The sequence below is a fragment of the Sphaerodactylus townsendi genome, linkage group LG15 (genome assembly GCF_021028975.2).
Source record: "Sphaerodactylus townsendi isolate TG3544 linkage group LG15, MPM_Stown_v2.3, whole genome shotgun sequence".
NCBI classification, from domain to species: Eukaryota; Metazoa; Chordata; class Lepidosauria; order Squamata; family Sphaerodactylidae; genus Sphaerodactylus; species Sphaerodactylus townsendi.
In genome coordinates, this window is record NC_059439.1 from 31,682,026 (window position 1) to 31,703,426 (window position 21,401).

A 21,401-nucleotide genomic window follows, 5' to 3' on the forward strand; every position below is an offset into this window, starting at 1 on the left:
AAACTACCAGACCACGGCCACACAGCCCGGAAAACCCACAACGGTCCATTTAAAATACAGGTAAAATCATAACACAATTTGACTCAAGGCACATGAACAAACTACCCTGCCCTAGATGGCCTGATCTAGTCAGATCCCAGAAGCTAAGCAGGGTTGGTTCTGGTTAGGACTTGGCTGGGAGACTACCAAGGAACACTTAAGGTCTCTATGCAGAGACAAGCAATGGCACACTTGAAAACCCTGCAGCAGGGGTCTTCAAACTATGGCCCTCCAGATGTTCATGGACTACAATTCCCATCAGCCCCTGCCAGCATGGCTAAGTGGCAGGGCTGATGGGAATTGTAGTTCATGAACATCTGGGGGGGGCATAGTTTGAAGACCCCTGCCCTACAGGGTCGCCATAAGCCAGCTGCAACCTGAGAACCCAGGGTCCCCCCTTTCCCTGCTGGGTCGCTCCCAGTCCCTCTCTGTTTCCTTTCCCGGGCTTAACCCCCATTTCCCCCAGACAATTGGGGGTTCGAGTCCCCACTCTGCCCGCCAACCTCCTCTGATCTTCTGGAGAAGTTCGACTCCATCCCTATGGAGAAGAAGAGGGCATTGCTACAGGCTGCTTCTTTACAGTCCTGGGGGGTGCGTGGAAAAATGTCTTGGGGCAGACTCCAGCAGGGCACCCCCCCCCCCCAGCGGATCTCTCTCTCCCTCCCTCCCTCCCTCCCTCCCTCCCTCCCTCCCTCCCCATCCATCCATCCTTCCTGCCTGCCCGAGCGCGGAGTCCCCTTTGCCATAAATGGTCACCCGCAGGCAGCCGCAGCAGCGAGCGAGGCGAGAGGCGCGGGGCTGCGCTGAGCTCCGGGAAGGCGCGTCACTGGGGCGGGGGCCGCCCAGCCGCCGGCGCCGGGAGGGAGTCGGGGAGCCCGCCCGGGATGGACGATCTGGGTAAGGGGAGCCCCGCCGCGCCCCCGCCCCCGCGCCCCCCTCGCCCGCCTGCCCGGGTCCCCAAAGCGCGCGACGGCTGCTCGTCTGGTTCCCTTCTGACTTCTGCGAGTCAAACTGCGCTGCCTCGGCTTGGCGTGCTTTGTTCGCTCGGCTCGCGCTCCCTCTTTGCAAGAGCCCTGCCTTGCTCGGCCTGCCCGGCCGCGCTTCCTTTGCGCGCCCCCCGAACCCTTTCTCCAAACTCTCCTCGCAGACAGTTGTTGCTTTTGCGCCGGCCTCTGCGCTCCCCCCAGCCCAGCCCAGCCCAGCCCCGCTCGCCTGCCTGCCTGCCTGCCTGCCTTCCTTCCTTCCTTCCTTCTTCCTTCCTCCAGTCAGTTCCTTTTCTTTCCTTCTTTCTCCTCCTTTCCTGCTGCTTTGCCCTTTCTTTTGACAGTCAGTCTTCTTTCTCTTCTTTCTTTCCTTCTTTCCTTCCTTCCTTTGTTCTTTCTTTCTTTCCTTCTTTCCTTTCCTTCCTTCTATTTTCCTCTGCCTCCTTCCTTCCTTCCTTCCTTCCTTCTTTCTTTCTTTCTTTCTTTCTTTCTTTCTTTCTTTCTTTCTTTCTTTCTTTCTTTCCTTCTATTTTCCTCTGTCTCCTTCCTTCTTTCCTTCTTTCCTTCCTTCCTTCCTTTCCTTCTTTCCTTCCTTTCCTTCTTTCCTTCCTTCTTTCCTTCTTTCCTTCTTTCCTTCTTTCCTTCCTTCCTTCTTTCCTTCCTTCCTTCCTTCCTTCCTTTCCTTCCTTCCTTCCTTTCCTTCTTTCCTTCCTTTCCTTCTTTCCTTCCTTCTTTCTCTCCTCCTCCTGCAGCCCCCAACCTTTGACAGTCAGTCAGATATCCTTCCTTTCTTCCTTTCTTCCTTCTCTCCTCCTCCTGCAGCCCCCAGGCTTTGACAGTCAGTCAGACCTCCTCGCTCTGTTTCTCTCCTTTCCCTCCTTCCCTTTCTCCTGCAACTTGCAGTGATGCTTTGGGGGAGACTGACTGAGAAGTCGGGAGACTCTGCTTTGCCCGGGTTGACAGTTCACATTACATGCCCAAGCGTGTGCTCGCAAAAGGGAGGGTGGGGAGGCATATGTGAAGGGGCCTGGGAAACGTATTGCTCTCCTCCTCCGTTCTTGGTGGCAGTCAACGTTTTCTTCTCTCTTCTTTGACACGTGTGTCTGTGTCAAAGTTTCCCCTCTCCCCCTTTTTTTCCATTGGGTTCCCCCCTCCCCCTCCCTCTCCTCCTGGCTGGCATGGTGGGTGCGGGGGGGGGGGGGAAGAGGGCAAATTTCCTCAGCCCTTCCCATCCGGAGAAGGAATGTATTTCTCAGCGTATTCCTGTGGCTTTGCGGAATCGCTGCCCGGAGGCGCCCCGCCAGAAGGAGAACAAGGGGGCTTTTGGAGAATCCTTCCCCCTCCCTCTCTCCTCCTGCAGCTGCCTCAGCTGGACAGGCCAACTGGGGTGCCGTCCCCCCCCTCCCACTCCAGCCAGAGCAGACTGGAAAGTTTACGGGCCAAGAACGAGTCAGGCTAAGGGGCTTCTCTGGTGCTGCAAGTCAGTGCTAAGAGCAGGCCAGCGATACCAAGGCTGGAGGTTTGCTCACCTGGTGCTTCTTCCTGCCCTGTCATTGGTCAGTAGGGATACAGGAGAAGGCCACAGGTGAGTGACACCCATTGTCATCGTGGCCTGGGCTTCTTTGGCGTTGGTGGAGGTTCTAACAGTGGCCTGTCAGGAACTCTGCTGGAGACTGACGTGGCCGCTGGTCCCCGGCCCTGCCCCTAACCGGGCCAGGAGAAATGGGAGGACTCAGGAGTACCAGAATCCTGTTCTTTCAGTCTTTGGTTGTTGGCAGAGTAGGGTTTTAAAATCACCCACTCTTCCTCTGAAAGATGGAACTGAAATGACCCCCCCCCCCCACAAAAAAAAAGCCTGGGGAAAGCCTGGCCATAAAGTGGGGAGAGAGGGGCCCCCTCCAGCCTTGTGTTTTGGGTACCATAAAGATTGTGGCTGCGGAAGGGGAGGCGGACAGAATCAGCTAGGGAAAATACTTGGATATTTGGGAAGTGGAGCCTGGGAAGGGTTGGGTTTGAGGAAGGGAAATGCTTGGATATTTAGAAAGTGGAGCCTGGAGAGGGTTGGGTTTGAGGAAGGGAAATGCTTGGATATTTAGAAAGTGGAGCCTGGAGAGGGTTGGGTTTGAAGAAGGGAAATGCTTGGATATTTGGGAAGTGGAGCCTGGGGAGGGTTGGGTTTGAGGAAGGGAAATGCTTGGATCTTTAGAAAGTGGAGCCTGGGGAGGGTTGGGTTTGAGGAAGGGAAATGCTTGGATATTTGAGAAGTGGAGCCTGGGGAGGGTTGGGTTTGAGGAAGGGAAATGCTTGGATATTTAGAAAGTGGAGCCTGGGGAGGGTTGGGTTTGAGGAAGGGAAATGCTTGGATATTTGGGAAGTGGAGCCTGGGGAGGGTTGGGTTTGAGAAAGGGAAATGCTTGGATATTGAGAAAGTGGAGCCTGGAGAGGGTTGGGTTTGAGGAAGGGAAATGCTTGGATAGTTGGGAAGTGGAGCCTGGAGAGGGTTGGGTTTGAGGAAGGGATATGCTTGGATATTTAGAAAGTGGAGCCTGGAGAGGGTTGGGTTTTAAGAAGGGAGGAATATCAGTGGGGCATAGTGCCATAGAATCTACTCTCCAGAGCAGCTATTTTCTCCAGGGGAACTGATCATGGTCCTGTGGTGGTCTGTTGTAATTGCAAGAGATCTCCAGGTGCCACCTGGAGGTTGACATGGGACAGGATCCACGTGGGACTGGTGCTGCACCTCCACACATCAGTTTGACTGGCCTAAAGGAGATCTTCCCTGGTGGAAGCTGCCCTGTGTTGTAAATTGCGGACCGAGCATGCAGGAAAATGAGGTTTCCAAGCCCGGAGGGCTTATTATGGACTGTATCGGTTTTGCTTGCCAGCTTGAACAGAAAACTCCTTGCATATCTGCCTGGCACAGCAGGAACTAGGGATGATGCCAGCCAGGTAAGACCTGGAGACTCCCATCCCAAAACGACAATTGATTTTCATCCTACAGAGATTGGTTTCCCTGGAGGAAATTGATGCATTGGGGGGTGGAATTTATGGTGTTGTAAACCCCCCCCCCCCCCAGGTGCCTGCTCTTTCCAGCCTCCAGGTTCAAATCTCCCGGAGTTTTCCAGCCTGGATCTGAGAACTCTACCCCCTCATTCCCTGCCTGTGGTAGAGGGGAATCTGGTCACCCCACCTACAGTGGTGGCGAACCTTTGGCACTCCAGATGTTATGGACTACAATTCCCATCAGCCCCTGCTAGCATGGCCAATTGGCCATGCTGGCAGGGGCTGATGGGAATTGTAGTCCATAACATCTGGAGTGCCAGAGGTTCGCCACCACGGAGACATGGTCTAGTCCTCTTCTCTTTGCTAGTTCTGCTGGGAGGGAGTTTTGCAAAGCCAACTGGGTGGGAGTTTTGCAAAGTCATATTCTTTGTGACCCTCTGTCCAGGGTCTGACGTACTGCCTCCTCCCCCCCCCCCCCACAAATCTCTGCCACTTGTATTCCCACCTAATCCTCCTGGCATGTGTGAACCAGCAGACCTGTGTATGTCTGTAAGCAGTGCTGCTAAGACTACACCAGCGTGGTGTAGTGGTTAAGACTAGGTGGATTCTAATAATCTGGAGAACTGGGTTTGATTCCCCACTCCTCCACCTGAGTGGCGGAGGCTTATCCGGTGAACCAGATGTGTTTCCGTACTCCTACGTTCCTGCTTGGGCTAGTCACAGTTCTTGCCAAACGCTCTCAGCCCCACCTACCTCACAAGGTGTGTGGAGAGGAAGGGAAAGGAACTTGTAGGCCACCTTGAGTCTCCTTACAGGAGAGAAAGGTGGGGTATAAATCCAAACTCCTCCTCCTCCTCCTCCTCCTCCTCCTCCTCCTCCTCCTCCTCCTCTTCTTCTTCTTCTTCTTCTTCTTCTTCTTCTTCTTCTTCTTCTTCTTCTTCTTCTTCTTCTTCTGCCTTAAGGACTGGAATATTTTCTGGGGGCCTGTTCTGGGTTAATCTGATAATGGTTAGTCTGTGATCTTGTGCAACCCCCTCCCCCCCCAAATCAATTGGGATAAACAGCAGACTGTCTCTGGAATCGCTTCTACTCGGGTGTCAGCTCCTGGTCTTCCACCCCCACCCCTCCTTCCCACACGCCTCTTATCCTCCCTTCTTGACTGTTGCATTCCTGTCTCCCTCTCTGTGGTTTCCTTTCTAGCTGGATGCATTTCTGCCCTGTGACATCAGCCAGAAGGGTGGGGCGGCGAGGGGGGTAGGGGAGAAAGATCCTTTTCATTTTTTCCCCTTAGATTCCCCCCCATTCCTCTGGTTCTCATCTCCCAGCTAGCAGCTGGAATAACAGCTCGAAAGATTCTCTTTTTTTCTCGATTGCGCTCCTTGGACCTTTCTTCTCTTCGGCCTCCTGGGTTTACGGTCTGAGATGACCCAGGAAGGACGGTACAAGGGGGAATCATAGGGCAGGAGTAGGAGCAACTTTACTGCAGAAGTCTGCCGGGTGGTCGAATGGGAGGCAGTAGCAAAGGGAGATCCTCGGCTGGCCAGAGGAGTGAGGTGGAAGGGCTGCACGTCCAAGCGAGAAAAGGGAAATTTCTGTCTAGCTAGGGAGTGCCGCCCCAAAGGATTTCAAAGGAATCTGGCCGGAAGATCTGCCTGATAGCCGCACAGTAAAAAGAGCGTTGCTGACAGATCCGTTGGTCTGGGCAGGATCTATTCCTCTGTTGCCAAATATCGTGGACGTGGACGACTAGTGTGAATCTAGGATCTCTGAGTGGGAGTGGTAGGGTGGTTGTAGAATCCGTGGAAAGGATGGAAGAGCTGGGGAGAGATCAGCTCTCTGTTGGAACAGGAATGGGTTCCAATAGAGGGGTTTATTCCAGCGAGGCTCGAGGAAAACCTGAGTTGGTTTGGCCCGCCAGAGGCCCAGTGTGGGCAGCCGCTCCAGGGACAGAGAATAGTTTTGGGACGACCATTATAATTATAACTCTGTGGTCGAAAACCGAAGAATACTTCAAATGCCTGCAAGAAGAGATTCATATGCCGGAGAGCTTTCTTTCTCAGACAAGAGCAGGATTCGTTGGCAGATGTGGAAGAAAAGCCCATTGGAAAATTGTCCGTGCTTGTGTGTGTGTGTGTGTGTGTGTGTGTGAGTGAACACATTTGGGCTACACATGTGAATTTTGCAATGCAGGGAATCTGGTAGCTTAACAAAGTGTGATTTTTTTTAAAAGGGGCTTTGCTCATGGAGGCTGTTTTGAGATTTCGTCGTGTCTCGCTGTAACGCAAATTGTTTTGTTGTTGTAGGCTGAACCGCCACTAACGTTTCTGTAGTGCTGTGCGCTGGGACACCGCACAGACCCGGGAGCAGCGGCGTCCCTGCCTTAGAGTTTGCAAGTTAAGGCCGATGGACTGGACGAGCAGTGTGGAAGGGACGGCCAAAGGCTGCCATGGATATTTGGGAGGCATTAACCCAAGTTGCGTGCAGCTGGGTGGGTGACGACGTCTCTCTGTTCCTTGTGGTCTCTCTCTTACGATCGAAGAGTCTTTACAAAACTTTTATTTTGTTGTGGCCAGGGTAATTGCTCTCACTTTCTTTGTCGAAAGGTTTCTGGTCCAGCAGATTCTTGACAGTTTTTTTTTTAATTTCACAAGAGCTATTTAGCCGTTTTTGAGGCTTTCTCCAAAACCAAGCATGCACATTTGGTAGCAAGAGTCAGCGACTGACAACTGGACCAAAACTGAGGCCTGTATGGTCTTCCATCTGCCCTCTGTTTAGGGATGTGTGATCTGGATAAAGCTTGTTCTGACGGGGGATTATTGGGTACTGTTACTGGAGGTGATGCGTTGTAGGTAGTTCTGGTATGGGATGGGCAGACCCTTCTCCAGCTCTCAGCCAGGATCCTACAAGGTGGGTCCCAGCATCTCTCTGAACAACATGCCAGGATTGTTGTAAACTACTCAGCATTACTATTCTCTCCGGCCTCATCTGCAGCCAAGGAGTAATAATACTGAACTACCTTACAGGATTGTGATACCGATTTCTAAGATAATGCGAAGGCTTATCACGCAAACAAAAGTGTGGAGAAGTATTCAATATTATTATTCCTGAAAATATCGTGGGGAATAAGCGTGGAAAGCTTTGTAAGCAGGCTAGAACTTCAGTATTGTAATTCAACGTGGATCAGGTCCAATGTTATCTGATTATTTTGGAGCTCTCAAACACAATTTTTTTCTCGAAGGGATGCTGGATGGTTGTTAGAATACAAAGCTAGGGGTGGTTTTTTTTAAAAAAACAGTCTTCTGGCATTGTGGAATAATCTTGTTGAGGCCCTAATGACAACAAAACCCATTGTTCCAGGTGATTCTTTCATAGGCTCATTCCGCACATGCAGAATAATGCACTTTCAAACTGCTTTCAGTGCTCTTTGAAGCTGTGTGGAATAGCAAAATCCACTTGCAAACAGTTGTGAAAGTGGTTTGAAAATGCATTATTTTGCGTGTGCGGAAGGGGCCATAGAGATAATGGGAACCTTTTTACCAGGGACAAACTCCGATTTCTGATACCTGTCCCTTCTGAACTGCGGTCTCTGTTTCACCCCTTGTGAAAGCTTTGGAGATCTGGTTTTTTAAAATGTTCATTGTACACCAGCAATCCCACTTAGGGTGATAAGGAAAAGTGAATAAAGAATTGGGGTGTGTGTATGTGGCATCCCTTCTGTAACCCCAAACCCGCTTTGAACCACTTGATTCAAAGTCAGGTTTCCCCAGAAATCCTACCGCATCACTTTGATAGGATCTGCAGAATAAGGTTTGCCCGGGGATTACTGGGGGCACCTGACTTTGAGTTGCATGGGGAAAAGCCCGTGCCTCCTTGTAAGGTGCAGTCCCCAGAATCAGAATAAAAAAAGTTCCTTTTTGGGGGCACAGCTGCTCCCAGTGTTTTGGAACAGGGGAACAGCATAGTTTCCCTAATAGGGGATTTCCCCTTCATCTGGGGATACATGGTCTGGGGGAGTCAAGTGATTATCTTGCAGAGTTCTCTAGCCCACCATCATTATTTACGATTGGATTTGCAAATAGGGAACCTGGGAACCAACTTCAGTTCCCTCCTTTGTGTATACTCCAGGGGTCTTCAAACTATGGCCCTCCAGATGTTTATAGACTACAATTCCCATGAGCCCTACCACTTGGCCATGCTTGGCAGGGGCTGATTGGAATTGTAGTCCATGAACATCTGGAGGGCCATAGTTTGAAGACCTCTGGTATACTCTCTGCTCTTCCTCTCCATTGCGGTCCCCTCGACTTTGAGACAGGAAAGTTTTGGAATGTGTTCGTGTTGCAGTTTTCCAGGCTAAGCCCAGCTAGATCAATTCTGAGATTAAGCATCCTTGAACTTTGAAGGAAGGGAGTGGTTGCGGTCCATTTATTAACACCCCCTTTCTTCAGTCGGCTGCAGGCAGAGACCAAAAATTTTAGTCGGGCACGCAACGGAGAAGAACGCTCTCCGGGATGTAAAGTTGGGTGTGGAGGGAGTCTTTCCTCGGTGCGGTATGAGGGGTGTGGACGCCAGCGATCGTCCCTGCTTTCACTTCTGAAACGTTGGAGGGCGTTTGTCCGTGTGGTCTGCTGATGGTGAATCAGTTGAGATTGGAAATTCAAAACGCTGTTGAACTTGGGGGTCATACAAAAGGGCGATTGTTTGGGAAACTGCGTGAGTTTGCCTGCGGTTGGGAGGGACAGTTTGCCTCAGCTGGCAAGACTTCCAAAGCGGTAGGATTTGCAGAGGTGTATCTAGGAAAATGTGGACTGGTGCAAAATCTGAGTGTTGTCCCCCCCCCCCCCCCAGTATGGGCGGCCGCCCTCCCCCACCACGACCAAACAACTTTTTTTGCACCAGGTCATCTCTTCTCTTGAAATCAGTGCATGGACCCGGGGGGAGGGGGAGGGGCGTGGGGGCGGGACTAAATGGCCACCTCCCACACGACTAAATGGCTGCAGCCCGGTGACATTTGACCCCATATGTCCCCCTGGGCAGTACGCTCCTGGGATTCAGGCGTTTGAATCCAATTGCTCCGGAGTCAGGAAAGTGTTTTTGAATTGTTGGGGTCAGGTGAGCATTATTTGCCAAATACCGTTCCCTCACCTCTGAAAAAGGTGCACCGATTTCAAACCAGGCAGAGGCTTGGGGGCAGAGGTCTACGATAGCTCGAAAGTGCAGTTGTCACATGTTGGGGTGGCCTGCTAGCTAAGCGAGAGATGGTGTGGTGTAGTGGTTAGAGTACCATAACAGAACAAAGAAGAGCAAGGTTCAAATCCATGGCCAACCATGGAACCGTGGGTCATACGTCTCATCCTGACTGACCTCACAAGTTGTTGTGGGGGTATAATACTAACCAGACAAAGGAGCTTATAGTGGACTATAGAAGGAATAGCTCAGAAATTCAGCCCTTGACTACAAATGGAGATCAAGTAGAGCGGCTGGCTAGTTTTAAATTTCTGGGCGTTATGATTAAAGAGGACTTGACCTGGGGCGTACAGACTGCCGCGGTGGTAAAGAAGGCCCAGCAAAGACTGTACTATCTGAGACTTCTAAGGAAACAACAACTGAATGGAAAACTCCTGGTGTCCTTTGACCGCTGTGCTATAGAGAGTGTCTTAACCTACTGCATCTGTGTATGGTTCTCCAGTTGCACAGTGGCAGATAGGAAGGGTGATCACTACTGCACAGAGGATTATCGGCTGCCCTCTCCCCTCCTTGGAAGAACTCTATAATTCCCGAAGCCTAAAGAAAGCCCAAAATATTCTGAGAGATCCATCTCATCCAGCACACTCTCTTTTTGAACTGTTACCATCTGGCAGACGATACAGGTCTATCAAAACTAGGCTTAGAGACAGCTTCTACTCTAGAGCTGTGGCTGTGCTGAACTCCGCGGCTTCGTGTTGATGTGTTTGGGGCTGTGTAGGGATGGGTGGAGGAAGGGGGAAAGTGAGGATGGGGTATGAGTCTGAAATTGTGTGCGTCGAGGAATGCCGCTGTAAATTTCGTTGTGCGTGCCCAATGACAATAAAAATGCTTATGCTTATGCCTATGCTTATAACGAGGGAGGGCAGATCCATGTACTTCTTGGGAATGCAGAGGGGTTAGAAATAGGTTAGAACTGGCCCCTTTCTGCCTGTTCTCCCCACACAATGGCCTGTCCTGTCTCGTTTTTACAGGTAGTGCTGATCCCCCTCCCTTCTCGCTTGGCCCCCGTATTGTCTCATTTGGTACGTACCATCTATTGGCCCCTTTCCTGAATACTAATGACAAATACTGCATAATCTACTAAAAGTCTTTGTTCAGAAGCAACAAGCTCTAGGGGTTTCAAAGTTATCTTTTGTGGATCTTTCATAGTATCTATTAAGGGAAGGGCTAAGACTCAAGATCTTCAGTTCTCTGGGAAACAAATGAGGACTAGTAACTTTAGCAGCCTGCTAATGGCAGGGTCAGTATTGGGCATTTCCTAGTACCTAAGGCAAAAAGTTAAAACGATGCTCACTTGTTTAGTTTTGAATTGACATACACAGAGAGCCAGCGTGTTGTAGTGGTTAAGAGCAGGTGCACTCTAATCTGGAGAACCAGGTTTGATTCCCCACTCTGCCACTTGAGCTGTGTAGGCTTATCTGGTGAACTAGATTAGCTTTTGCACTCCAACACTCGCCAGCTGGGTGACCTTGGGCTAGTCACAGTTCTTGGAAGCTCTCTCAGCCCCACACACCTCACAGGGTGTTTTGGGGGGGGTGCAGGGAAGGGAAAGGAGATTGTAAACCCCTTTGAGTCTCTTTACAGGAGAGAAAAGGGGGATATAAGTCCAAACTCCTCCTCTTCCTCTTCCTTCTCTTCCTCTTCTTCTTCATGTTAGAACATAAGAGCATAAGAACATAAGAACAAGCCATTTCGGATCAGAACCAGGAGTCCCATCTGATGCAATGCCACACTGCACTACTTGCAGTAGCCCACCAGGTGCCTTTGGGAGCTCGCAAGCAGGATGTGAAAGCAATGGCCTTCTGCGGCTGTTGCTCCCGAGCACCTGGTCTGCTAAGGCATTTGCAATCTGAGATCAAAGAGGATCAAGATTGGTAGCCAGAGATCAACTTCTCCTCCATAAATCTGTCCAAGCCCCTTTTAAAGCTATCCAGGTGAGTGGCCATCACCACCTCCTGTGGCAGCATATTCCAAACACCAATCACACATTGCGTGAAGAAGTGTTTCCTTTTATTAGTCCTAATTCTTCCCCCCAGCATTTTCAATGAATGCCCCCTGGTTCTAGTATTGTGAGAAAGAGAGAAACATTTCTCTCTGTCAACATTTTCTACCCCAGGCATAATTTTATAGACTTCGATCATATCCCCCCTCAGACGTCTCCTCTCCAAACTAAAGAGTCCCAAACGCTGCAGCCTCTCCTCATAAGGAAGGTGCTCCAGTCCCTCAATCATCCTCGTTGCCCTTCTCTGCACTTTTTCTATCTCTTCAATATCCTTTTTGAGATGTGGCGACCAGAACAGAACTGAAGTTGATGACAGGGGACCGGCTATTTCTTCTAGAATCTGGTACCTAAATTTGTTTTAGGTTTGTTACAACCCAGTCCTGCTTGTGCTATGCCTGAGCTGGGTCCTACTTAAGTAACATTAAAATATGTAATATGTAATGTATGTTTATTCAAAAGAAAACATATTCTCAAGATGGTGACTGGAAAGGAGGAGGAAGCGTTCAACTTTTCATTGTTCCGTTGCCCGCAGGTTAAAACAATAGCCGTGGAAGAGTTGTTGTGACTCAGAGATAAAAGTATCTGCTTGGAATGCAGAAAATTCCAGGTTCATTCCTCAGTGACTCTGGTTAAAAGAATCAAGTCTACCTGGTTCATGTAGACCAGGTAGCATTCAAATGAGCTATGAAAATCTATGATAATCTTAGGCTGATCACAGATCTGATCTTAAATGGACCCTCCGTGTGCCCTTACTTACTACAGCTAAAATACTCATATTACAGCACCGGAAAGATAAAACTGCACCTCTAGTAAACTAACAGATTGTGGACTTTAGAAATCTGACAATATTTGAACTCATGGCATATAGCTGGCAGTTGTACATGGACTTGTTTTTAGATCTTTGGAAACCGTTTATAGACACTTAGGTGTAGATAGTTATCTTGTCTTTTTTTAAACCTTTATTTGAAAAAACTTTGGGTTTTTTTTGGTTTTTGAAGGAATTTTTTTTTTTTTAAAAGAATCCGGTCTTAAGTGTTTTGCAAAACCTTGACCTGGGATCCTAAGCAGCACCTATCAGTCAGGGTAGACAATGCTGACTTCAGTGATAGAGTAATGGCTCTATTTTAAGGCTCCGTCTTCTGTGTGTTCATGTTAAGGCCCTACAAAAATATTGTAGAAAAGAGGAAGCTCAGAAGAGTGATTCCCACCCGCGGATGTCAGTTTGGACCTAAAGCAGGGAGTTTGGACCTAACACAGGGAGTTTTAGGCTCTGAAATGGATAGCTGAAGTACAGCGCCGTTTTTGTGCGGAAAGAAATTGGTGAGGAAAGAAATTGGTGAGGAAGTTGCTAAGGAGCAGCAGTGGCGTAGGAGGTTAAGAGCTCGTGTATCTAATCTGGAGGAACCGGGTTTGATTCCCAGCTCTGCCACCTGAGCTGTGGAGGCTTATCTGGGGAATTCAGATTAGCCTGTGCACTCCCACACACGCCAGCTGGGTGACCTTGGGCTAGTCACAGCTTCTTGGAGCTCTCTCAGCCCCACCTACCTCACAGGGTGCTTGTTGTGAGGGGGGAAGGGCAAGGAGATTGTAAGCCCCTTTGAGTCTCCTGCAGGAGAGAAAGTGGGGGGGGGGGGTATAAATCCAAACTCTTCTTCCTCCTCTTCTTCTTCAGTCAGTCAGTGCCTTTCATTAGCATAAAACAACAACAGTGAGATAATAAAATAATAAAATATCGTTCATCAACAATGAACAAAATAAGTACAGTAAAACAACGGCCGTTGTTTTGAAATAATCGCCAAAAAGGAAGCAACTGTTCAAGTAAAATCAAAAGTAAAGTCCTCTGAAAGGAAACGTACGGCATGTGAGGAACTTTGTATTCTTTATTAGCAATGGCTGAATGGAACCTCCCTGTTTAGAGGCAGTGGTCATCCTTGGAATACCAGTATTTGGGGTTGACAACAAGGGGCTTGTAGACCATTCGTGGAGTTTCTCTTTCGCCACTACGGGAAGCAAGATGTTGGAGTAGATGTACCTTTGGTATAATCCGGCAAAGGGGTTCTCACGTTCTGCTGTCTGTTCTGTCTTTGGGGTTCTCAGGACTCACCTGTGCCCTGGTCTCTTTCTCTCCTGGTCCTTCAGGGCCTGACCGCCCCTCAACCTCCTCGTCTCTGTGCCCCCCGTTCACCCGACTTGTCTCTTTCTGTACCAGACGCGCTGCTGGCAGATCTGGAGACGACTACCTCCCATATCTCCAAACGTCCGGTTCTCCTCACAGAGTCTGGAGAAGCTCATCCCAACGGGCTGAAACAAGACGGGACCTCAGACCCCAAGCCGCCGCCTCCACCTTACAATCCTCAGCAGCAGGTAGGAGCATTGAGGCAGTGAACGGTGGCGGGCGGGGGGGGGGGGAGAACTCTGTGGAGTGGGTTAATTGGGGGCACAGTGGGGTGGGTTAAGGGGACATAGGAGCAGCGGTGGCGTAGGAGGTTAAGAGCTTGTGTATCTAATCTGGAGGAACCGGGTTTGATTCCCAGCTCTGCTGCCTGAGCAGTGGAGGCTTATCTGGGGAATTCAGTTCAGCCTGTACACTCCCACACATGCCAGCTGGGTGACCTTGGGCTAGTCACAGCTTCTCGGAGCTCTCTCAGCCCCACCTGCCTCACAGGGTGTGAGGGGGGGGGGAAGGGCAAGGAGATTGTAAGCCTCTTTGAGTCTCCTGCAGGAGAGAAAGGGGGGGATATAAATCCAAACTCTTCTTCTTCTTCTTAACCATTTGTCACCGCTCCCCACGTATTCGTTTATATCTCTGTGTATCTGACTACGTCAGCTAACTGGAAATTCACCTCATGGGTTTCATGAAGTGGACGCTATCCTCTGAATGCTCGTACCAGAATAAATCTGGTAAAAGGCTCCTTGTTTATTACCGGTACTTTTACAAATAAAAACCTGGCCCTTCAATGGGATGCAAACTCCAGTGCCTTCCAGGCAGGGAAACGGAGTGACAGACATTTAATTTCTCCAAGTCTTGCTGCTCTTCAAGAAACAGCCAGTTAAAGAAGTAGGAGGCAATCTTCAGATCCTCTGAAGATGCCAGCCACAGATGCAGGCGAAACGTCAGGAGAGAATGGTGCTAGAACACGGCCATACAGCCCGGAAACCACACAGCACCCAAAGGAGGCAATATTCAGGGGCTCAGATGCTACCTGTGGCTCTTCGGAGCACTGTTCCCCCGATATTTTACCTGCCCCATGTTTCAGGAAAGTGGGCAAGGCCCTTGCAGAGGGTTTGTAGCGGTCTTGCGATTGGCAGACGGTTTCCACCTTAAAACAGCAACTACTGGAGGGGCGGGTAAGCTGCAAATCTCCCTGATGTGCAGACGTCACTCCAGAGATGGAAATAAATCTGGCTTTCTTCTTTGTCCGCAATTGCAAATGTGACTACATTGTGTGTTCCACAAATCTCCGTAATTTAATCAATCTTGTCTAATTGGATGGAGTTGCCCTTTAGAAAATATGCGCTGTTGACCCGTTGCTGAAGAGGATGACGAAGCTGTTCAGAACACCCTCCACACATCAAAGGCAACTGCCCATGTTTTAAAGGTTCATTGTTTTAGAAACCACCGCATGTAGCCATGTATGAAACCTACAGTATTTAAGGGTTTGCAAAAATGTACTAGCATTGTCAAAGGCTTTCCCCCGACTCCCAGAATCAGTGGGATGTTGTGGGGTTTCCAGGTTGTATGGTCGTATTCCACTAGCATTTTCTCCTGATGTTTTGCCTGCATCTGTGGCGGGCATTTTCAGAGGATCATTTGGATTTAGATCCTCTGAAGATGCCAGCCACAGATGCAGGCGAAACGTCAGGAGAAAATGCTACTGGAACACAGCCACACAGCCCGAAACTCCATGGCACTTCAAAGAAACTAACAGAATCATTTTTGCACCTGGAAACTTCTCTGCTACTGTGTTTGCGTGAAGAACCAGGAACCTTGTTCCTATATTCATTGTTGGCTCCCAAAGAGATTAGCTATGTGCCCATTTTTCCGGGGATGTGTATTTCCTACATGTTATGTTAAACGGGCTTGCTTCCAAACAAAAACTTTGCTACGTCTTACTTTCGAGGGATGCCTTATATTTCGCACTTTAGAAAAACCTCTACTACGTCTTATTTTCAGGGGATGTCTTATATTTGGGGAAACGGGGTAGTTCAGAAGCCATTAGATGGAGACACAAACCAACACATTGAATGCAAATTGTGTGTTTTGTTTTGCCATCCCCCACCCCCAAGTGGGTTTTCTGAAGTCTTCCCTGTTCAGTGCTTAGTACTTCACATAGAATCAGTTTTCAAAAAAATGTTGAAAAGCAGCTGAGGGAAAGATGGAGGATAGATGGGCTAGTAATGTAACAGTTTCCAGCCAATCAGTGCTGTCCTCAGTCAACCTGCTGCTGTGAACAAATGGAGCCTGTTTTCTCTGAGCTCCATTGGGTGCTTCCCTAGTGCACTTACCACTCAAATCTTGCACATCAATGTTTTCCGTAAGGGAGTGGAAACAATACTTTGTAAATTCTACCCATTAAATGTTGTTTCTGCTGATTAATTTCTCTTTCAAATGCTGTCATTTCAAAACACCCCCCTATTGTCTTTAACTCTTTAGCCTTGATGCTATTTGAAAATGCCAATTAAATTTCCAGTGGACCCATCCAGAATTGGGTTTTTTTTGCATTTATGAAGGGTAGCAAGAATTATTGTTGTGTCTAGCTGGCTGACCTAGAAAATACAGACCAGACACAAAGGCGAGATGGAAATTAATCTTATCATGGCTAAATTGACTATTTAATCTTATATAACAAAAAACACAGACGAGCCCCAAATTAAAAGAGAAAGCAGGGAGCCTTATGTACAATGTTATATGATGCTAAATCTTATTCGAAGCCATAGGCGGTCATAAAAAAAGGATGTGAGGCCTTAAGTGTTTAAGTTATTGTTAATTAAAACTAAATTTCTTTTCTTCGGTATGATAGTTTTGCAGATCCGTACATCTATCTCTTTATTTCTGTCTTAAATTCTTCTTTCTTTTTTGTAATTCCTCGTGGGAAAAATTTAAAATATTAAAATATTACAAACATTTGCCAGCTTATCTATCCAGCAGAGTGAGATACAAACATTTTCCTCCTTCTTAGGCTGGGCCCACAGCTATGCCCGTAGAGCCAATCCCGACCTCCGCCTTGCAAGGTGGAAGTGACAAAGAACACCTTTACAGGTAAGCTGTGGGGTCTTTGGAGTCTGGAGCAGTGGTGGGATCCAAAAATTTTAGTAACAGGTTCCCGGCGGTGGTGGTGGGATTCCAAACCTTGGCGTGGCGTAAATGGGGCAGGCTTCAGAGCCACGTTTCATAAAGAAGGCGTTGCAGCGGGCAGCATTCCGGGAGGCGGAGGGCATTTCCTGTAGAAGAACGCTGGCTGCTTGGGGCGCTTGGCCATGCGCCGGTCGCTAGGCGGGAAGCGAATGCCATGCCGAAGCGCGGAGCTGCCATGCGCGCCGGTGCACATCCTGCTGGGCTGCTTCCAAGTTCTGCTGGCTCCTGAGAGAGGAGGGGCATGAAAAAACTAAAGACCAAAAATCACATGGCAAAATCACCAATCAGTAATCCCCTCTCGGCACATACAAATGAAGTTAGTGGCGCTACTCTAAGGGAACCTGTAGAAGGCCTGCGCAAGGATACACCTCTGGTCTGGAGCATGAAGCTGCCTTATTGGGAATCTTTCAGAAGACCAGAACAAGGTTTTTCATGTTCTGTATTGTCTACTGCATAGGTGTCAAACTCGCGGCCCTCCAGATGTTATGGACTACAGATCCCATCATCCCCTGCCAGCATGATGCTGGCAGGGGATGATGGGAACTGTAGTCCATAATATCTGGAGGGCTGCGAGTTTGACACCTATGGTCTACTGTGACTAGCAATAACTCTCCGGAGTCCCAGGTCAAGGTTTCGCTAATTACTAGGTCCTTTTCGTTGGAGATGTCCTATGAAGCCACTGCTCCTGACCTGGCCTTATTTGGGGTTCAGGTACTGGAGGCATTGTAGGAGGAGGAGGGGGAAAGAAAGATGCTTATGAAGAAGGGTGGCCTCCCTGGGAGCCATGCCCAGCAAAGCTGGCCGGGTTCCAGAGCTTCCATTAAGCTGAGGAATCCTATAAATAGCAGCCCCCCGCCTCCCCCTCCGTCTCCTTCCCCATCATCCCTAGAGTGGACGGATGCCGCAGCCTTCTCCTCGGGGTGTGGCACCAGCGGTCAGCCTGCGTCCCCCGTAACCCCAAATGCTTCCTGCTCAGGGTGCCCTGCAGGTTTTGAAAACACTTCTCTCTCTGGGTTGTCTTTTTCAGCACGGTTTGCAAACCCCGCTCGCCCAAGCCCAAGGAGGGAGGTCCGCCGCCCTTCTCCTCCTCCAGCGGAGTCCTTGGCGCAGGCCTCTGCGAGCTGGACCGGCTCCTACAGGAACTCAACGCCACCCAGTTCAACATCACAGGTACAGGGGATAACTGGCAGAGGCGGGGAAGCAGTAACAAGTGGGGAAATTCCTTTCTGCAAAGGGGAGATGAAATGCTGGAACCTTTCTCGTCTGCATGCCTTAAAAACTATCCGTGCTGTTGAATTTAACTGCTCCAAGACATAGGGAACGGCTGCTCGGTTAGGGGGCTTGTCAAAAGGATTCGACACATTGATGGAAGAAAAGATTTATTGGGAGGACTCTCAGCCTAGAAAAGAAGAAGAAGAAGAAGAGTATTCCGGCATATCCTCCATTCTCTCCTGTACCACACTCCATCTACAATGTCCACCCCTTCCCCCCTTTCAACTTCCATTAGAGGTAGGTGGGGCTGAGAGAGCTCTGAGAAGCTGTGACTAGCCCAAGGTCACCCAGCTGGCGTGTGCTCAAATGTACTAATCCATTCCCCAGATCCACCTCCACTTTCCTCCAGATTAGATACACGAGCTCTTAACCTCCTGCGCCACTGCTGCTCACTCCAATATAGCCTCCAGGTAGAGGTGCACCATTCCATTGAATACCACTGGGCAAATTCCATGTATAACTGTGACTTTCCACTACTATGCCTGCTTTTGAGTTTTTTTTAGGAGCACCTGGCTGGCCACTGTCAAATAGATCAATTAATTAAAATGCATGAAATAAAGATTGACAGCTAGCCTGGGAGGTACTTTTCAATTGATCCCTTCCATCCCCTCCGTGTATTGTCCATTTTGCTAACTTTCCATATGCTCTTTTCCTCTTCCTTCAAGATCCTTCGAATGAATCTTTTTCTTTTTAACCGCTAAATATCAGCCAGGGGTGTGGGGCAGTAGGATTGGAGTTATTTCGCTAATCAGGAGTCCTATTTGGTGGGGGGCTGTAGTAGGGTTTGTTTGCTGTTTATGTTGGGCCGTTCCCATGGCTATTTACGGCTTCCGCTCACACCCCTCATTTCTTTCCTTCGTTGCTTACCACTTCCAAAACTAGGGAGTTCTTGGCTCAGATCTGCAGCTGCATAGGCAGAAACTCCAAGCTGGGGTCTGGCAGTCCTAAATTGGGGGAAAGCGTTCTTTCCAGTTCTTTGACACGATTGTATAAATTCAGAGTGTTGTCGGAATGGCACTCTGCTTCCCCCTGCTGGTGAGGATCTGAAACCACACGAGGGAGAAATCATAGAATCATAGAGTTGGAAGAGACCCCAAAGGGCCATCCGTCCAACCCCCTGCAATGCAGGAACACACAATCAAAGCACTCCTGACAGATGGCCATCCAGCCTCTCTTTAAAAACCTCCAAAGAAGGAGACTCCACCACTCACCAAGGAAGAGCATTCCACTGTCGAACAGCCCTTCCTGTCAAGGAGTTTTTCCTGATGTTTAGGTGGAATCTCTTTTCCTTTACCTTGAACCCATGACTCCTGGTCCTAGTCTCTGGAGCAGCAGAAAACAAGCTTGCTCCCTCACCAACATGACATCCCTTCAAATATCTAAACCTGGCTATCATGTCACCTCTTAACCTTCGCTTCACCAAACTAAACATCCCCAGCTCCCTAAGTCTCTCCTCGTAAGGCATGGATTCCAGAGCTTGGACCATTTTGGTTGCCCTCCTCTGGACCCCATTCTATCTGTTCCTCCTCTTCCCTGACGACCTTCCTTTCTACACCCCACAGATGAAATAATGTCCCAGTTTCCGACCAGCAAAAGTCCCAGCGGGGAGAAGGGCAAAGACAAGTCGGAAGATTCTTCAGATGGCAGTTCTGTATCTCGGTAAGCGTGTGATCATTGGAGATTAAGGTTAGAAAAAGTACTTGCCCCCAAAGCGGCTGTCACTGTAACCTTAATTAGGCATAAATTCAGACCCGCAGAGATTAATGCAACATTTACAATAAACAACAAAAGAAATCACCATAAATAACATCCAATTATAATATTCCATATAATAAAAATACTGATTCGAATCATTAAAATAGGACACAGATAAATAATTAAACCAATTAAAATAGTACATAATCAGATAGTACATGGAATATAGATAATAAAAACCCCATTTATCTGAGGTTAACAATGTTAATAAAAACTCAGTTCCTAGAATAGAAATCTCCTTATAAGATCCTGACAATAAAAACTGTTTGTTTGTTTTTTTAACATTATTAGAGGAGGATTTTCTCTGTAATAAGGCTGAGAGAAATGTATTGTGGGTCTCGTCAAATAATTGGTATTCTAGAAGGGTGTGAGTTAACGAATCAGGAGTCAGGAGTCCCAGCCCCACGTGGACACAATCTCTCAGGGTGGGGAATATGTAAATATCTGCCAGAGAGAACACTGGAGGGCAAAAAGCATCTCCATTCCTCGTGTCCTGTCTGTTTTAAGACTAAGTGTCTGGGGTCAGTTCTCAAGTCCTGTCGGTTGCTTGTTTTGTGTGGATTCCTCTGTGTGGAAACACTCCGTCCATGTGTGTCTGGGATCAAGTCAGCGTGGTTGGTGTGTTTCCTTCATTCCGGTGTGGGATCTGTGGTCTCTGTGGTCGGTGTCCAGGTTGCCCCTTTTGCAAAGCAGAAAGCCGCTGCCACTTGGAGGGATGGTCTACTTGCCATTAAGAAGCAATGGGTAGATGGAGGCCAGGTCTACCAATTCTTTTTAAAGGCAGGTAGACAAGCCCTCTGGAGAGCCTGTCCACTTTTGATTAAAAGGAAGGGGTAGACCTGACCTCCACAAATGCCAGGTCAACCAATACTTCTTAACGGCTGTTAGATAAACCCTCCAGAGAGCTGGTTGCCCCCGACTGAAAGCAATAGTAGACGTGGCCATTGGAGAACTGGTCGCAAAACGGGAAAGACCTGTCAGATTTGGGGAGAGCTCCATTTCAGGGCTTGCCCCGGGCGCCACGTTCTGTTGTGCCTATGAATTTTCCTTCCTGTGTCTCATGTGGGGTCGGCCATTTCCTGGCCTGTGTGGGCCTTCCCCGCCCTCGTGGTGGGATCTTTTTAATCAGGTCTGGAGTTCCTGCAAAACCATCTGCGACATCAGCTACCCTGGAGCTGGACAAGCTGATGGCCTCTTTGTCAGATTTCCGGGTCCAGAGCAACGTGAGTCCAGAGCAACTCCTCCACCTCCTCCTCCTCTTCCTCCTCCACCACCTCCTCCTCCTCCTCTTCCTCCTCCTCCTCCACCACCTCCTCTTCCTCCTCCACCACCTCCTCCTCTTCCTCTTCCTCTTCCACCTCCTCCTCCTCCTCTTCCTCCTCCTCCTCTTCTTCCTCTTCCTTCTCTTCCTCCTCTTCCTCCTCCACCTCCTCTTCCTCCTCCTCCTCCTCTTCCTCTTCCTCCTCCACCTCCTCCTCCTCCTCTTCCCCCTCTTCCTCCTCCTCTTCTCTTCCTCCTCCTCCTCTCCCTCCTCTTCCTCCACCTCCTCCTCCTCTTCCTCCTCCTCCTCCTCCTCCTCCTCCTCCTCCTCCACCTCCTCCTCTTCCTCTTCCTCTTCCACCTCCTCCTCCTCCACCTCCTCCTCCTCCACCTCCTCCTCTTCCTCTTCCTCCACCTCCTCCTCCTCTTCCTCCTCCACCTCCTCCTCCTCCACCTCCTCCTCCTCCTCTTCCTCCTCTTCCTCCTC

The 21,401-nt window shown here is 49.2% G+C and overlaps 1 protein-coding gene across 1 annotated transcript in view; it reads left to right on the forward strand.

The window, feature by feature from the left end:
• Positions 1 to 762: 762 nt before the first annotated feature.
• Positions 763 to 21,401, forward strand: part of TGFB1I1 (transforming growth factor beta 1 induced transcript 1) — a 28,488-nt gene continuing 7,849 nt past the window's right edge. Inside the window, exons 1-8 of the mRNA XM_048516740.1 lie at positions 763 to 936; positions 6,329 to 6,513; positions 10,241 to 10,291; positions 13,481 to 13,635; positions 16,452 to 16,531; positions 17,655 to 17,797; positions 19,462 to 19,558; positions 20,784 to 20,877. Coding sequence (XP_048372697.1) covers positions 6,429 to 6,513; positions 10,241 to 10,291; positions 13,481 to 13,635; positions 16,452 to 16,531; positions 17,655 to 17,797; positions 19,462 to 19,558; positions 20,784 to 20,877 — 705 coding nt within the window. The 5' untranslated portion in view covers positions 763 to 936; positions 6,329 to 6,428. The remainder of the gene's footprint in view (positions 937 to 6,328; positions 6,514 to 10,240; positions 10,292 to 13,480; positions 13,636 to 16,451; positions 16,532 to 17,654; positions 17,798 to 19,461; positions 19,559 to 20,783; positions 20,878 to 21,401) is intronic.